The 14,258-nt window shown below is 40.2% G+C and overlaps 1 protein-coding gene across 8 annotated transcripts in view; it reads left to right on the top strand.

Moving 5' to 3' along the window:
* Positions 1-967: 967 nt before the first annotated feature.
* Neto1 (neuropilin and tolloid like 1) overlaps positions 968-14,258 on the top strand; it is a 115,816-nt gene continuing 102,525 nt past the window's right edge. For 3 of the 8 annotated variants that reach the window (XM_029546946.1, XM_029546945.1, XM_029546947.1), the window contains exons 1-4: positions 1,182-1,529; positions 3,517-3,570; positions 3,826-3,963; positions 9,684-9,932. In XM_029546946.1, coding sequence (XP_029402806.1) covers positions 1,502-1,529; positions 3,517-3,570; positions 3,826-3,963; positions 9,684-9,932 — 469 coding nt within the window. In that variant the 5' untranslated portion in view covers positions 1,182-1,501. Of the gene's footprint in view, positions 1,530-3,516; positions 3,571-3,825; positions 3,964-9,683; positions 9,933-12,257; positions 12,827-14,258 lie in introns of those variants that run through there. The other 5 variants (XM_029546950.1, XM_029546948.1, XM_029546944.1 and 2 more) reach the window with 5 other exon arrangements.

Below are 14,258 nucleotides of genomic sequence, written 5' to 3' on the forward strand. Positions count from 1 at the left end.
GTTTTCCAGCAACTCCTCTCTCCTGTGAGTTTCACCCGCCCAGCGCGCGCGCGTTTGGATGTATTAGGGTGGGGTGATCTGTGTTTGCTTTTGGACGATTTTGAGTATTTTTGCGAGAGAAAGGCACATTTTAAGGGACTGCGTATTTGCAGTAGCAGTTTGGGGTGAATCTCCAGCGAATCTCTTCTAGTGATTAATCGTGAAACTTTTACCGCTGCTCTCCTTTTTCTTCCAGCGCTCGGGCTTTCACTCTTAGACCAGCTGGCTAGAGGGTGAAGTATTTATTCACCCTTTAGAAGAGAGGGGACTTGAAAGCGCCAGTTGGAGGGACGGGAGACAGAGTCATTTCTAACCTTTAAAAAGTGAAAACCCTAACTCGAAGGGGCATGTTTTTTGCATGGTGGCCCCTCCCCCTTCCACGCCTTTCACCCTCCACTGAGATGCAGTGGGGAATTCGCTAAGCTCCTCTAGCCCCTTCTGCTGGAGCTGGCTGAGTGAAAGAGCCCAGCCTGGTCCTCACCCCCTCCCCATCCCCCACGAACCAAGCCGCTGTGATGTCCTTGCTGTCGCCGCCGCCCCATTCCGCCGCTCACCAGCCCTGGGGGCACTGGCTGTGCTCAGCTGCCCAGTCTCACCCAGGCTTTGGGCTTCCTGGAGGGTCATCCAACCTATAGCTATGATTAAGACGCTCACTTGGTAACTCTGCCATATTCCTTATCTTTCCCTCCCTCCCTCCCCTCCCCCTTTAACCACCCCCGTGTTCCCCTCCACCACCCTTGAGCCCTCCCCCGCCCCCAGACGCCCACCCTTAGACTCCTTTTCCTGCAAGATCGCAGAGGTGGCGCGCAGCCCGACGAGCCGATGACGGACCCTTGCCTCCCTCCTTCAATGCCTCAGCAGAAGACCCCCAAAGGCTGGAGAGAGGAGGGCTGCGGCTGGACATCCTCCGGGCGACGCTGCTCGGACCTGGTGCTAGTGGTGGATGAGACTGGCGACTGAACAAGTCCCTGCCTCTGCCTTCGCTGTCGTCCGCCCAGTCGTTGCCGTCGATCCGTACCGGTCCCCACCTTGCGCCTTCTGCTTCTCACCCCAGATCGGGTCCGGACTTCGGGCGCCCCGGGGCTCGCCCCGTGCCTGCCGCCGCCCGCGCGCCGACTGCCCGCCGCGTCCTCCTGACAGCTGCGGCGGCGGTGATGCAGAGGAGGAGGGCGCTGCCGGCGGCGGTGCTCATGGTGGCGGTCGGCGCCCGGGTGTAATGCGAGCGTCATGGTGGAGATGCTGGCTTCGCGGCGGTGAGAGAGCACAGGAGGGCGAGAGCCAGCCAAGGGCGGAAGACAAACCAGTTCCGATGCTTTCTTTCCTCTGTCGCTTTCCCCCACTCTATTTTACCCGTGGTTTGCATATTTAAAATCTCTGGACTCAATCCTCTCCCTACCACCGAAGTCTCCCCGTTTCTAAATGGAATTAGTGGAGATCGGAGCCTCTGGTGTAACGCACAGACATGATCTATGGACGCAGTTTGTTTCACAGTGAGTACCTCTCCAGAGTGCCAGTCAGTTCCCGGGGTGCTACCACTTCTCCTCTTGGACCCATGCGCCAGGAAAAGCCCTACCAACCACTCCAGCCAGACCCCGCAGTCCCTTGGAGTCTGGGGCAGATGTAAACTTTAGTTACTGCAGCATCATACAGCCTGGCGGGGGCGGCGCACAGAGTGGCGCTGGACCTCAGAGTTGGTCAGGGAAAACCATCTCTTCATAGGCAGGATCTCTGGGTGGTCCAGAGGAGCATATAGCTAAAAAGTGGACACCTGCAGGAGATGCTGGTCCCCAGAGAGGACGCAGGTGGAAAGAGGGAGGCAGCTGGGTTGATGTTTGCTGGGCAAGAAGAACTAATCCTCCTTTGTGGGGTTCAGGGGTTCAAGGGCCCACTTTTCATCCCCCAGGTAAGCTAATGTATACCTGAACCCAGGCGCTTCAGGAGGAGTGCAGCCACTGCCCTCTAAAGCTCTAACTCTGTTTGGGAGTGTGGTAAAACCCAGGGGTGAGGTGGGAGGTGTGGAGGCAAATGGTTCAGAAGTCAGTAAAGAAAATATCAGAAAACGTGTGGTGAGGATGTCACACTAGGCAACAAAACCTGTGCCACTGTCAAGAGATTCACTTAATCCGCCAGTTCAACACTGTACAGGTCCAATGTGTGATTCCATCAAAAGAGGAAAAGCAGGGTAAGAAGGCCCAATGTGGACACTGCTAAGTCTCTGTGTGCCTGTGATGGGGGAGGGGGTGTAGAATGACATGTTAAGAGTTGGAACGATCTATCTACACACACACACACACACACACACACACACACACACCCCACTCCAACAAATCTTTGATTCTTAAGGGTAGGTGGATGGCCTGGCCAAAGTATAAAGTGGGGCAATTTATAATTCCACAAAACTTAATGTCAAGACTCAGATAATGTTTTCCTTTTTCTGAGAATAATCTTTAGGCATCAATACTTCAGCTCCTGTGATGTTCTTTAGATGACTGAACTATGCCCCCAATTTCTTTTCCCCAAATTAGTTTTAAGTGGAAATGGGCAAAGGAAGGTCTTTTATGTAATTGGTCAAAGTAAATAATAAAATTGAAACAGACAAAATATTAGTTATTCGTAAGAATAGACATTTTAACAGTTTTCTCGTTTCAGGTTTTCTAGACATGTCTTTTTTGAGTGAAGCAGGAATAAGTAAACAGAAGTTTAAGGTGCTGTGGCATTGCAGATTCCCTGTTCAGTGGCAGACTAGCGTCTCTGACCCTACACTGACTCTGTGGGTGCTTCTAGAAATCCCTGTTCTCAAAAGTGTTGTCTGCTTTTGAGTGGTAGTCAATTTAGAATCACAGTGAAAGTTAGAAATTATGGATTTTACAGCTGGAGAATGTCACAAGCAGGGCTAGTTGGTAGATTTTTTGAAAAAAAGCAAAAGCTAAACTAACACAAAGAAACTAATCCCTTCCTGTAGTTCTGTTTCAATGCCAGCACCAATCCACTTAGCTCTGTTTTCTCTTGCTTTCCCATCCTCTCTGTCCTAGGCTTTGCAGGATGGTTCATGTTCTAATAGCTAAGCTTATTGGCCATGTGTGCGGGTGGATCATGGAGATTTGGCTCCTCAGCTCCTTCCTCCATCTACTAGTGGCCTCCGTTACCTCTAAAGACACTGACAAAGAAGAGATCTCAAAACCTCTTTGCAGTCTATAACTTTTGCAGAGCACAACATTGTCTCAAGCCTTGAAGTGTTTGGTTACTGACCAGTCTAAATAGGAAGCACTTACTTATGGGAGTCCTAAGTTTTCCTCTGTACACTTTGAATTAGATTTCCTAAGTTTTGAGTCACCTTTGTAGGATTAGCAATGAAAACACTATTCTGTTTCGGTATCAACATATCTATAAACTGTCTTATAGTTTTATAAGATTTGGTCAGTCATTTTTTGGGGGGGGCATGAATTCTAAATTTCTAACTATTCTTTTCTGTTTCAGTTATAGCAAGTTTAATCATCCTCCATTCTTCTGGAGCAACCAAGAAAGGAACAGGTGTGTTTCTTTGGAAAAGTTCTAATGGAGATATTTAATTATTTTGCATTTTCCTATATTATTATTTTGCACTTCACCATGCCCATTATATTCCAGAATACCTGAGCATCTTATAGTGCATATAGTTGACTGGTTTTGAGTAAAAGACCATTTCAAATTTAATTTACTAATGGATATTATGAGGCTATCTTGTTTATTTTGATATTATACAATATTGCATGATGGCTCTTTTTAAAATTTTGTTTTGTTCCACAGAAAAACTAATCACCCCAGAAACACAGAAGTCAGTGCAGTGTGGAACGTGGACAAAGCATGCAGAGGGAGGCATCTTTACCTCTCCCAATTATCCCAGCAAATATCCCCCAGACCGAGAGTGTGTCTACATCATAGAAGGTAAGAGGAGGAGAAGTGCCCAAGCCCGTGAGACAAGCCAAAGCCTGGCCTTCCCCAGGCTTGTGAGAGTCCCCAAGTGTGTGATGTATACAGAGACATCTTAAAACTGATTTGGGAGATACTAAACACAAATATTTCACAAGAAAGAAATAATTATGAATCTAGATTCAGGGTAATTTCTGAAATTAATAGAAATTGGTTATGAGTACACAAAGATCTAGCAAATGAAACAAGTTACAACCTAAAAAGTTACTTTGCAGTATTCTTTTTTTTTCTTTTTTTTTATTATTATTGTTTTCTTTATTTACATTTCAAATGCTATCCCGAAAGTCTTTGCAGTATTCTAAAACAATAGAATTATTGCGTACTTGACAGACTTTGTCAATTAATGACATTTTGAGAAACTAGTATTTTACTACTTTTATAATAATTACAACAATCAATTTGTTTCTAATGTTTTCTTCAATGTGAACAAGCAAGACAGAACATGTGGATGGCAAAGGTGGGTCTGTAATGATGTTTTCTAAAGTTTTATAGCCTTTTGTAACTTGGAAGTGACATGATACCGTTTTTTCAAGTCAGCCAGGGTCCTAACACACAGTTTCCATCTGTTTCCCAACTTGAAGGACAAAAAGTACTTTTAAGAAGATTCTCCCTTCTGAATATTTTGCATTTCTTTTAAGCTTGAGCCATCTATCTGTCAAATACAGAGGAAACTTTAAAATATGTGATCATGTGTTCCAGTGATGAAAGCTAAGTTTTGAGTGTTATTTTGAGATAATCTAGAACTCGGTATCATCCATAAAGTGTACAGCTACAGAATAAGTGATGGTAATGAGAAAATTGTGACTGCTTTAATGTCTACTCGTAAGCCAGGGTCACAAACACATAGCAGATCTTTCAAAATATCTCTAGATTCTGTTACTCTGATTTTAAAAGGCTCTATTTAAAAATGATTTTTTATTCTCATTTTCACACATAAGTCAGAAGTCTTCCTCTTCTTGTATTGTCCAAAGTACGGACTGTTTTTAAATCTAAGATAACCCAAAACTATATAAACGTTGATGTTTATAGGACAAAACAAACCAATTAAAACAAACAACTGGAAGTTTGGATTGCTAGAAAATGTAAATATTGGCTGAAGCCCACTGTTATTTTTTTAATCAAGTTCATGTTACATATTTATTAATTATATACATTAAAATAACATGAACTTTTGAATAACTTACTATATTCCAAAACATTTCCTCATAAGAAGATAACCTAATGTTGTAAATTAGGAAATATAAGCAAAGGCAGATTAAATGTCTGACTGAAATTCAAAATACTTGTATTTGAAAGAGCAAAATTTAAAAATGCTAGACTATTAAGGAGGAGAGTCAGAGTGAGTTATCTTATTTAATAGATTAATTAACACAGAAATGAAGTGTTGCCTGCTAGCTATGTTTTCTCATGTATTACTTTGGAGCCTTAACAAGTACTGCCGGCCTTGAGTGCATTGTACTCACATAGTCTCATTTATTTTTGTGTTTCTATCAAGGACAAAATAAAATGAGGAAAGGAGCAGAGTGCTATTAGTGAGGCCATCCGTCTACAAACACTTCACATGTTCAAATGATGTTGTAGCAACTCTTTTATGGACTTGCTACAAGCATTGCATGCAGCTTATAAGATACTAGAATTATGATGCTGGGCAGTATAAGGAAATGGGGGGGGGGATTCAAGATTCACATAGGATAGCTAGATCAAGAAGACAGAGAGAGATAGGCCTGTGGTGTTGCTCTTCATTGTTTGTGGGTAACAGGTGGTAGTCTTCTTTCCTTAAGAACACCATGCACTAAGTTGCAGAGAGGTGGGAAGGTAGGGATACCCAGGACTCCTCCAAAGGTAAAAAGAGGAACAGGCAATAAGGAGATGGTCCTAAAAAGATCTGTATTCCAGGGCCAAGTCTGGACATTCATACAGATGGCAGGTAACGGAGTGCCACTGAAAGAATTCAGAGAACCAATGAGGTGTGACCTCAGTGGAAAAGTAACTGAAGGAAAGGAACACCAACCAAGGGGCTACAGCAAATGGCCAAATAAAAGAGAATAAAAACTGAACTACAGATATTGGCAAGGGTGACAGAGCAAAGGGAGGAAATGACACGAGTTTAGAAAACTGAAATGCAAATGATTGAGTGGGAGAGGAGAGAACGGGGTTTAAAAGATGATAAAGTGCTCAATTTTTCCATTTTCATGAGTGTCTTTTGGAGTGAACAAATTTGTGGATTTTTATCCGATTCTATGTCGATTCATCCCATGAATAAAGAGAGGTTGGGGGATATGTTTCTGGAACAAAACATGTTAGGAATGGACAGAATAGGGGGGCCCAAAGGCTCCCAGAAGGAGTCTCCAGTGAGGAGGGGAATCATGTAGGAATATCATGGAGGAGATGTGGGTGAGATTCAAGAATCAGTCAGTTTCCAAGTGACAGTTGTTACAACAAGAAAAATCTAGGCAAACACACATATGTGTTTATCGTATGAAGCAATTAAGAGTCTGCTTGTGACTTTATCATGAGCACAATGGTTAACACAGTGAGCAAGGGAACTGTCTCCCTGTCAGTAGAGGACATTGTAAGCAAGGACTTTGTTTTTTAAGAGGGAAATTTCCCATACTTATCTCTAGAAGGAACTGTTTGATCAGTAGAAAATTAGGTAAACTGAAAATTAGAAAGAAAGACAGCATTTTTTTTTATTGTTGACACAATGTAAAATGGCTGAGAAGGTAGTGTCAATGAAGGATTGTCTAGGAGGAGTTAGTTTGTGGTTATATCTGTGAGAGATTATCATAATTGAGTAAACTGAAGTGGGAGAACCCATTCTGAAAGTGATTGACAACTGTTTATTAGCCTGGCTCTTCATTATAAGAGGAAAGAGGCAGTGCATTCTACTGTTGCTCTCTGCTCTTGTGGATACAATGTAACTAGTTGTTTCAGGTTCCTTCTACCTGGATGATCTCTCATAATGAGGGCTCTAACTTGGAATTATGAATTTAATAAGCATTTTCCCATTCCAGTTGCTTTCGCCAGAATATTTTATAATAGCACCAAGAAAGAAAACTAAGAAGGATTAGTAAATAGCTAGGTTGCTGAAAATAAGAGAAAGTGTGCTTTAAAAACTCATGTACACTCTCAATCATGGAAATCTTTTGTGGACTTCAAATGGTCTTACACTCCCCACAGATTAGGAAGGTCCACTGCATGTATAGCAAGTGAGTGTGCATGGACACAGTATCCCAGAGTCTCAGAAAGATGGGTGGAAATCTAAAGGAACTTTAGTTCCAGTTGCACATCACATAGGGGCAATAGAGTGAAGGAGGCTGTGACTCTACTACATTGACGAAGAAGAAAAAGTGAGTTTGTAGAGCTGGAACCTGGCAGATTCAGTTCACCGATACTATCACCACTCATTTGTTCATCAATGATAACAACTCTGTGTAGCCTGTTTACTTTTACAAAAGTTATTTGGTGTTTCCCAAAATTTAGCTCATGGAATTTTCTTAAATGAGCTTATGTATGGTTAATTTCAGCATGATGGCTGAAAGGAAAAATTAATTATCCATGAGTAACAGGATGCTGCAGAAGCTGCATGAGGGCATGCTGCTAGACAAGGCCTGAATGGTGTGTTTATCCATGCTGGATAAGAGTGTAAGCCACGAGGAAAACGAAAATAAATACATTTTGTGCCAATGATGGCAATTCCCTGGTTGAGGATACAGGGAGAAGATCCAGCATATGTTGGTAGATGACATATTGAATGCTGAGTAAGTTAGCACAAGACAGTAGACTCGGCTTTCTTTTCCTTAGGTTTGTATTACATGCATCTAAAAGAAATTCCTGATATGTTAAAGTAGCTTATTTCCTTAAAATCTTCCTCTGACTTATGAAAGAGCAGACATATAAGCAGACTCATTCTGTAGATTACAATGTTCTCAAGTAATACACTTAATGCTGTTTATAAACATCCCATTTGTTAAACATAAATCTTTATGTTTGTAGAGTATTATGCTCAATAAAAACATGATTTCTCAGATAGCTTAAAAGAATATTTTTTCAACTGGAAGATCTAGGCATTTATTGGAAATTCTTTCAAATCTATCATACCTTCTCAGTCTTTTGACCTTTGTAATAGATCTAACATCAGAAAAAAAAATGTGGCTTGGGATATAAATGTCCTTTTTTTCAGTGGATAATGAATTGGAAGTATCTTACAGATTAAAACTGTTTTAGAGAATAAAACACAAGCAGACCTCTTTGGTGTTGATTTTAAATTTTAGAGCTAAAAATTAGTAAGTTTATATTTTATTATGAAAGTCTCCTTTGTTATCATATATCTCAATTCTATATAAGTCACTGGCATCAAAGCCTGTACAAATTTAATTTTTTAGGTCATTATTTGTGGTGATAAGTATACATTTAGGAAACAGAGGAGCATGTGCAGTAGGTACTCCAGATGGCTGCTAATCACACGGGAAACAGGGTTTGCTGTGCTCACAGTTTTGGAAGGTTAGCCCATGCAGGAGGCCAGGTAGCAAAAATTCTTCTCAAATGCATCAAGTAACCAGTAGTTTCTGGACTAGGTCTATATGCACTGATATTTATACCAGCGTAATGTCCATTGTGGAGTGTCCTGGTTGAGTATAATGCAATTGTAGTTATTACTGTTTTGGTCATGAAAAGGAAAAGGAGGGAATATTAAAATATGTATTAGTATGGTGACTTATAAGATTGTTAGTCCAGAGGATGTTTCTATTCTTCAGAGAGCTATAGAAATATTTCTAAAGATTAAACTAATTTTAATTTACCCAAAACAATCATTAAAACATTCCCAATGACATATATTGTGCTTAAGTACCATGAAAAGAAAACAAATAGGGTCCTTTTCTTTAGTGAATAGACCGAGAGAGGGATTCCCACTAAACAAGATTGTCTTACAGGCCTGAAGACAGACATGGCATAGTGGCAGAACACTCTTTATCATGTGTCAGGCCTTGGTTTCAGTCACCTGCACTGAAAAACAAAACAAAACAAAAGCAAGCAATAGAAATCAAACAAATAAAACCCTCAATATGCAGAAGCGAAATTGTAGGTGTCTAGACACGGAACAGAGTGAACAAAGGTACACCAACTGGAGAGGGCCTTGCCTTAGAAAGAAGACCTGCACCAAGTGCCTCGATTTGCTGATTTTGAGGGGGTGAGATCATGGAAGTGGGGTGTCCTCAAGGCCTTTATCTGTCAAGTGCCTTGGAATGATGAGCTCACATTTGCCTTCTGGAATCCTTACCCTTAGTATCTTGCATATGCTTCTGGTTGCAACTACTTGAGTACTTACATAGCTGCCTGGGAGATAATTCCCAAGTAATTTCTTAGCTTTAATCTGAGCACTGCAGATTCTAAGAAGAGAGAGAATTATACCCCTCCTGCTCCTAACATGAGCTTACAGCATTGCTGACTTGGGGTTTGCGCCCTATCAGTTATTTCACATTACAACGCCATCAGTCTTAAGGCCAACCCTTAGGTGTTCTTTAGGTGCATCCCCTTCTGTGCATTTCCATGTCACTCTTCTACCAAGTTCTATTGAACACTATACAAATAGGATCTGATAGAGAATCAGTAAATCGGCCTCAAGACTTGAGAAACTGTTTTCTACATGTAATCTTTCTTTTGTTATTTTACAGCTGCCCCAAGGCAGTGCATTGAACTTTACTTTGATGAAAAATACTCAATCGAACCATCTTGGGAGTGCAAATTTGATCATATTGAAGTTCGAGATGGACCCTTTGGCTTTTCTCCAATAATTGGAAGGTTCTGTGGTCAACAGAACCCACCTGTAATAAAATCTAGTGGAAGATTTCTGTGGATTAAATTTTTTGCTGATGGCGAGCTGGAGTCTATGGGATTTTCAGCTCGATATAATTTCACACCTGGTAAGTAAAAGCTTCTTTTTCAAAATTTTCTTTCTTTTCTCCTCCTTTTCTATTTTCATAGTAAAAAGATCTTTTGTAAATGTTAAAAATTTTCAGTGAAATTTCCAATTATGTTTCAAATGCAATCTGTAAAATCCCCTTTCCTTATGCTTTACAAATACTGGGGTGGGGGTGGGGGAATCACAAAACCTTAGCTATCATTTTGCAGGTAAAGAAAAAATCAAAAGTCAGTGTAGTCAACCGAAACACAACTAATCAAATTAACTTCCATTATATTGAAATGTGTAATTTGAGAGGCAATCTGTCATATGGACATTAATTCTAGGTACAATCTCAGTAAACTTCACAAGACAGTTGTAGCATTAAAAAGGGTGCTCATTAAAATAGAATTTAAGAACTTGAAAATAAAAATTTATCTGATAAAATTATCAGTTATAAGACAAAGTCATCCTGATACACTGTAGCCTAATTTCTTTTTAGAAATGGAAATCTTGCAGAGATTTGAGGAAAAGAAAACAGGAGCCTATGGGAGCCAGCCTCTCACTCTAAGGTCTAGCTAGAACTAGGAGTACTCACAGAATTGCAAATTATGTCGATCAATTTTCATCAGATATTCAAAGGACTCTGTTATGGTGACAGGCTCATCTTCTTAAAAGTTGTCTTTTGTTACTACAAGAATATATTATTATATTTCTAAGCCCCCAAATCATTCCATATTCATTAATTGATATCTGATGAAGTAAAGCCATTTTTTTTTCCAAACTGAAGAAAATCACTCAGATTACACACAACACAAAACTTACACATGGTGATAAACTTCTCACTTTGTGTGTGTGTTATTTTATTCCAATTATATAGACAAGAAGAAACATGGAATATAAGCAAAATCTTTGATGTTACTACTTCATGTGCTGGATGGAGAGGACTGAGGGCTAGATAAGTGGTAGAACTTTTGCCTTTGTTGTGAGGCTTTGGCCCTCTACCCCAGTACCACAAAAGAAAACAATTTGCATTGAAATAGGGTTTTGTTGAACAAAGAATTCACAATTTTGAAGATAGTTGTCAAAGGATTTAGGATTGCTTACTTTATGTCATAGAATATTTGTTAATAATTCAGATATAAAAAGTATCATGTGGATTAAACTTAGAATACCGAAGATACATTATGCTAAACAGAAGAAAACCAAGAAGGATGACCATTGTGTGGATACTTCATTCCTCCTTAGAATAAGGAACAAAATACNCATGAAAGGATATAGGTACAGAGACAAAATTTAGAGCTAAGATGAAAGGATGNACTNTCCAGAGACTACCCCATNCGNGANTCCATCCCNTCATCAGCCACCAAACCTAGATACTAATGCTCATGCCAGCAAGATTCTGCTGAAGGGACCCTGATATTGCGGCCTCTTGTGAGGCTATGCCAGTGCCTGGCAAACACCGAAGTGAATGCTCACAGCCAGCTATTGGATGGAACACAGGGTCCCCAATGGAGGAGCTAGAGAAAGTACCCAAGTACCTGAAGGGGGCTGCAACCCTGTAGGTGCAATAACAATATGAACTAACCAGTACCCCCTGAGCTTGAGTCTCTAGCTGCATATGTAGCAGAAGATCACCTAATTGGTCATCATTGGGAAGAGAGGCCCCTTGGTCTTGCAAACTTTATATGACCCAGCACAAGGGAAGGCCTGGGCCAAATAGTGGGAGTGGGTGGGTAGGGGAGCAGGGGCGGGGGGGTATAGGGAACTTTCGGGATAGCATTTGAAATGTAAAGAAAAAAAAAAAGAAAAAAAAGTATCATGTGGATTAAACTTAGGCATTATAATATTTTCATGAAAACACTTTGCTATTTTGGTTCTTAATCACTTTTTATAAAGTTTAGACTGGACATAGAAACCATGGCTATTTGCCACAATAAAACCCATTTCAATAATATGTGAACATCTATGCTATCTTGGCTAGTATATTTTTGTTGGATTTTTGAATGTATAATCTGTGGGTATTTTCAGTGTAACCTATAAGAGAAATGCTTATAGGAGAGTTTTATGGGTATATTTACAATATGAATTTGTTGATTGTGAACATAAAGTCTAGGGTTTGAAGGTATCTGCTTCTAAGAAAGAAAAAAAGAAGCCACATCAGCCAGAACCTTTACCAACAAAGTAAAGTCCTCTACCCTGCCAGCTTCTTGTGGCATGACTTAAATCATGGCACCTCTCTATTATACCAGGGTTCCGATAGTCACAGTAGAACTTAAGTATCAGTTACTTCTGTGGGTTAGTGGGAGCTACAGCCTTCACGTTTGATACAGTGTTTCACCACCAGGAGCAGCTCAGTCAGAAGAAACCTTGTGAGAAAAATATCAGGAAACTGGAATGACTTAACAATTCCCTTGGGTTTCTGTCTTCACTGGATAAATCCAGGAGAACTATTGTCTTCAGACTGTCAGTAGGACCATAAGAAGGGGACCACAATGTTTTCATGATTTCAGAAGATATATTATGGAAGGCCTAGTAAGTGTGACAAAGCAACCTGCAGCTCATTCCTCATAAAAATAAGGGGTTAAGGAAGAAATGAGGAATAGGCGGAGAGCTATTCTTTGAATGCAGAGACAGCATTTCAACCCAGAATCCTGCTTTCCTTGTCATTTTGTTTAAATCTTACTTGGTTGTTTTGGCTTGCATGGTAAGCTGGCGAAACTAAGGACTGAAGAGTTCTTCTGGTTGATTTCATAATTGTAAATATCATCTTCTCATCACAGTAGAACCAGAGTGGAGAAGAAGGGCCAACTCACCAGGTCTAAGGCTGGAATCTGGGTCAGCTGGAGGGAGTGGGGAGGTACGTCAACTTTAGGGCCAGGCAAGAGCTACAGGTCTGGCTTTATTTTTATTTTCCATGCCATTGACCTTAGACATAACCCACAATATTTTATCTTTTACAACATTACTTTTTAAAAAATAAAGGTAATATTGACAACCTTAGAATTGTTTAAGCATATATCAACCAGTATATAGTTCTGGATAAAAATTGTTTGAATGTTTGTAAGATTTCAATTGTTCCATAATTAGTTTGAAAAAATGAATCAGATCATGTGTTCTTAAAAAATAAGAAAATTTTTTATGTTATTGGGAAAACAAGTATCCTAGGTAGTTTTGAAGTATGCACTCTGTCTTTGCTTGCTTTTGGTGGTATTTGTATGTGTTAAAGTTATGAAGAAAAAAAATAGTCCTGTGTCCCATTGCTTTTGTTAAATTGTTTATTTGGGCCAAAGTCACAATGGAAGAGTTATAGTCATTTCTGATGATAGTCACAAAATATATACAGGAAGAAATAACTGAAGAAAGGTCAGGCAACTTCTCTTATGTATTACAATCTAAAATCTGAATACATTTTCATCTGCATACATTTCCAGTCAGGATTTCAGGATCTAAGAGTGCAATGTTTCCTACATGATGACTTACCTGCATATGCAGTTTATGAGCTGATGACTTAACCCAAGGGGATTCTGTAAGCATGCTAAGTGTTGATGCCAAGTTCCATAATAGGTACATTTAGCATAACTGAGCTAAGGTGCTGGGTGTTTTATCATTATGGTGTGGATCAAATTTTACAGAGTTGCTTTAGAACTAAAACTCCTATTTCTTATCGTCATATCCCCTCCTTTCTTTCTGTCTTCCTGCCTCCATCTTTCCGTGCTAGCATGCTAAATTGTGTCTTCACTCAGCTCCAAAATTGTTTCTATTTCCTAATACCTGACTGTCTGACTTTCTTTTTTACTCACTTCAAAAATAAAATAAATAGCCTTTTCATCTTGAGCTCCTGCTGGCCCTAGTGTCTGGGCTTTTGAATTCTGAGTGATGTCTGAAAATCAGTCCACAAGAAGTCACGCATGGAATGGAAGGATAGGAAGATAGCCAACAAAAGTGCCAGGGAAATGGTGTTGAGGAAGGTGTTCTGTTTTCCTTACACATGTTAATGTTTCTTTACTGTTTAGTTCAGTGATGGTTATTTTGGATTCCTGTGTCATTCAGGTCTTGAGTACAGGGATGAATCACCCAGGACAGTAGTCTAGCATATCTAAGAATTACAATAAAGATGATGTAGCAATAAAAGAGTTCAAGTCCTAGGGTTTGCCTGGAATGCAAAGAAGTTCTAATGTGTACAAAGCCTGTGAGTACTTCACAGAGAAGGAACATAGGGAGACTTCCCCTGCACCCTGTGTAGTGCATAGATAGCAACCATATATTTTCTGGGTTTCAAGAACAGACCTATGTTGCCATGGCTGAGTGTGGTTGCACACACATCTAATCTCAACACTGAGGAGGC

This window comes from Mus pahari, chromosome 15, assembly GCF_900095145.1.
Source record: "Mus pahari chromosome 15, PAHARI_EIJ_v1.1, whole genome shotgun sequence".
NCBI classification, from domain to species: Eukaryota; Metazoa; Chordata; class Mammalia; order Rodentia; family Muridae; genus Mus; species Mus pahari.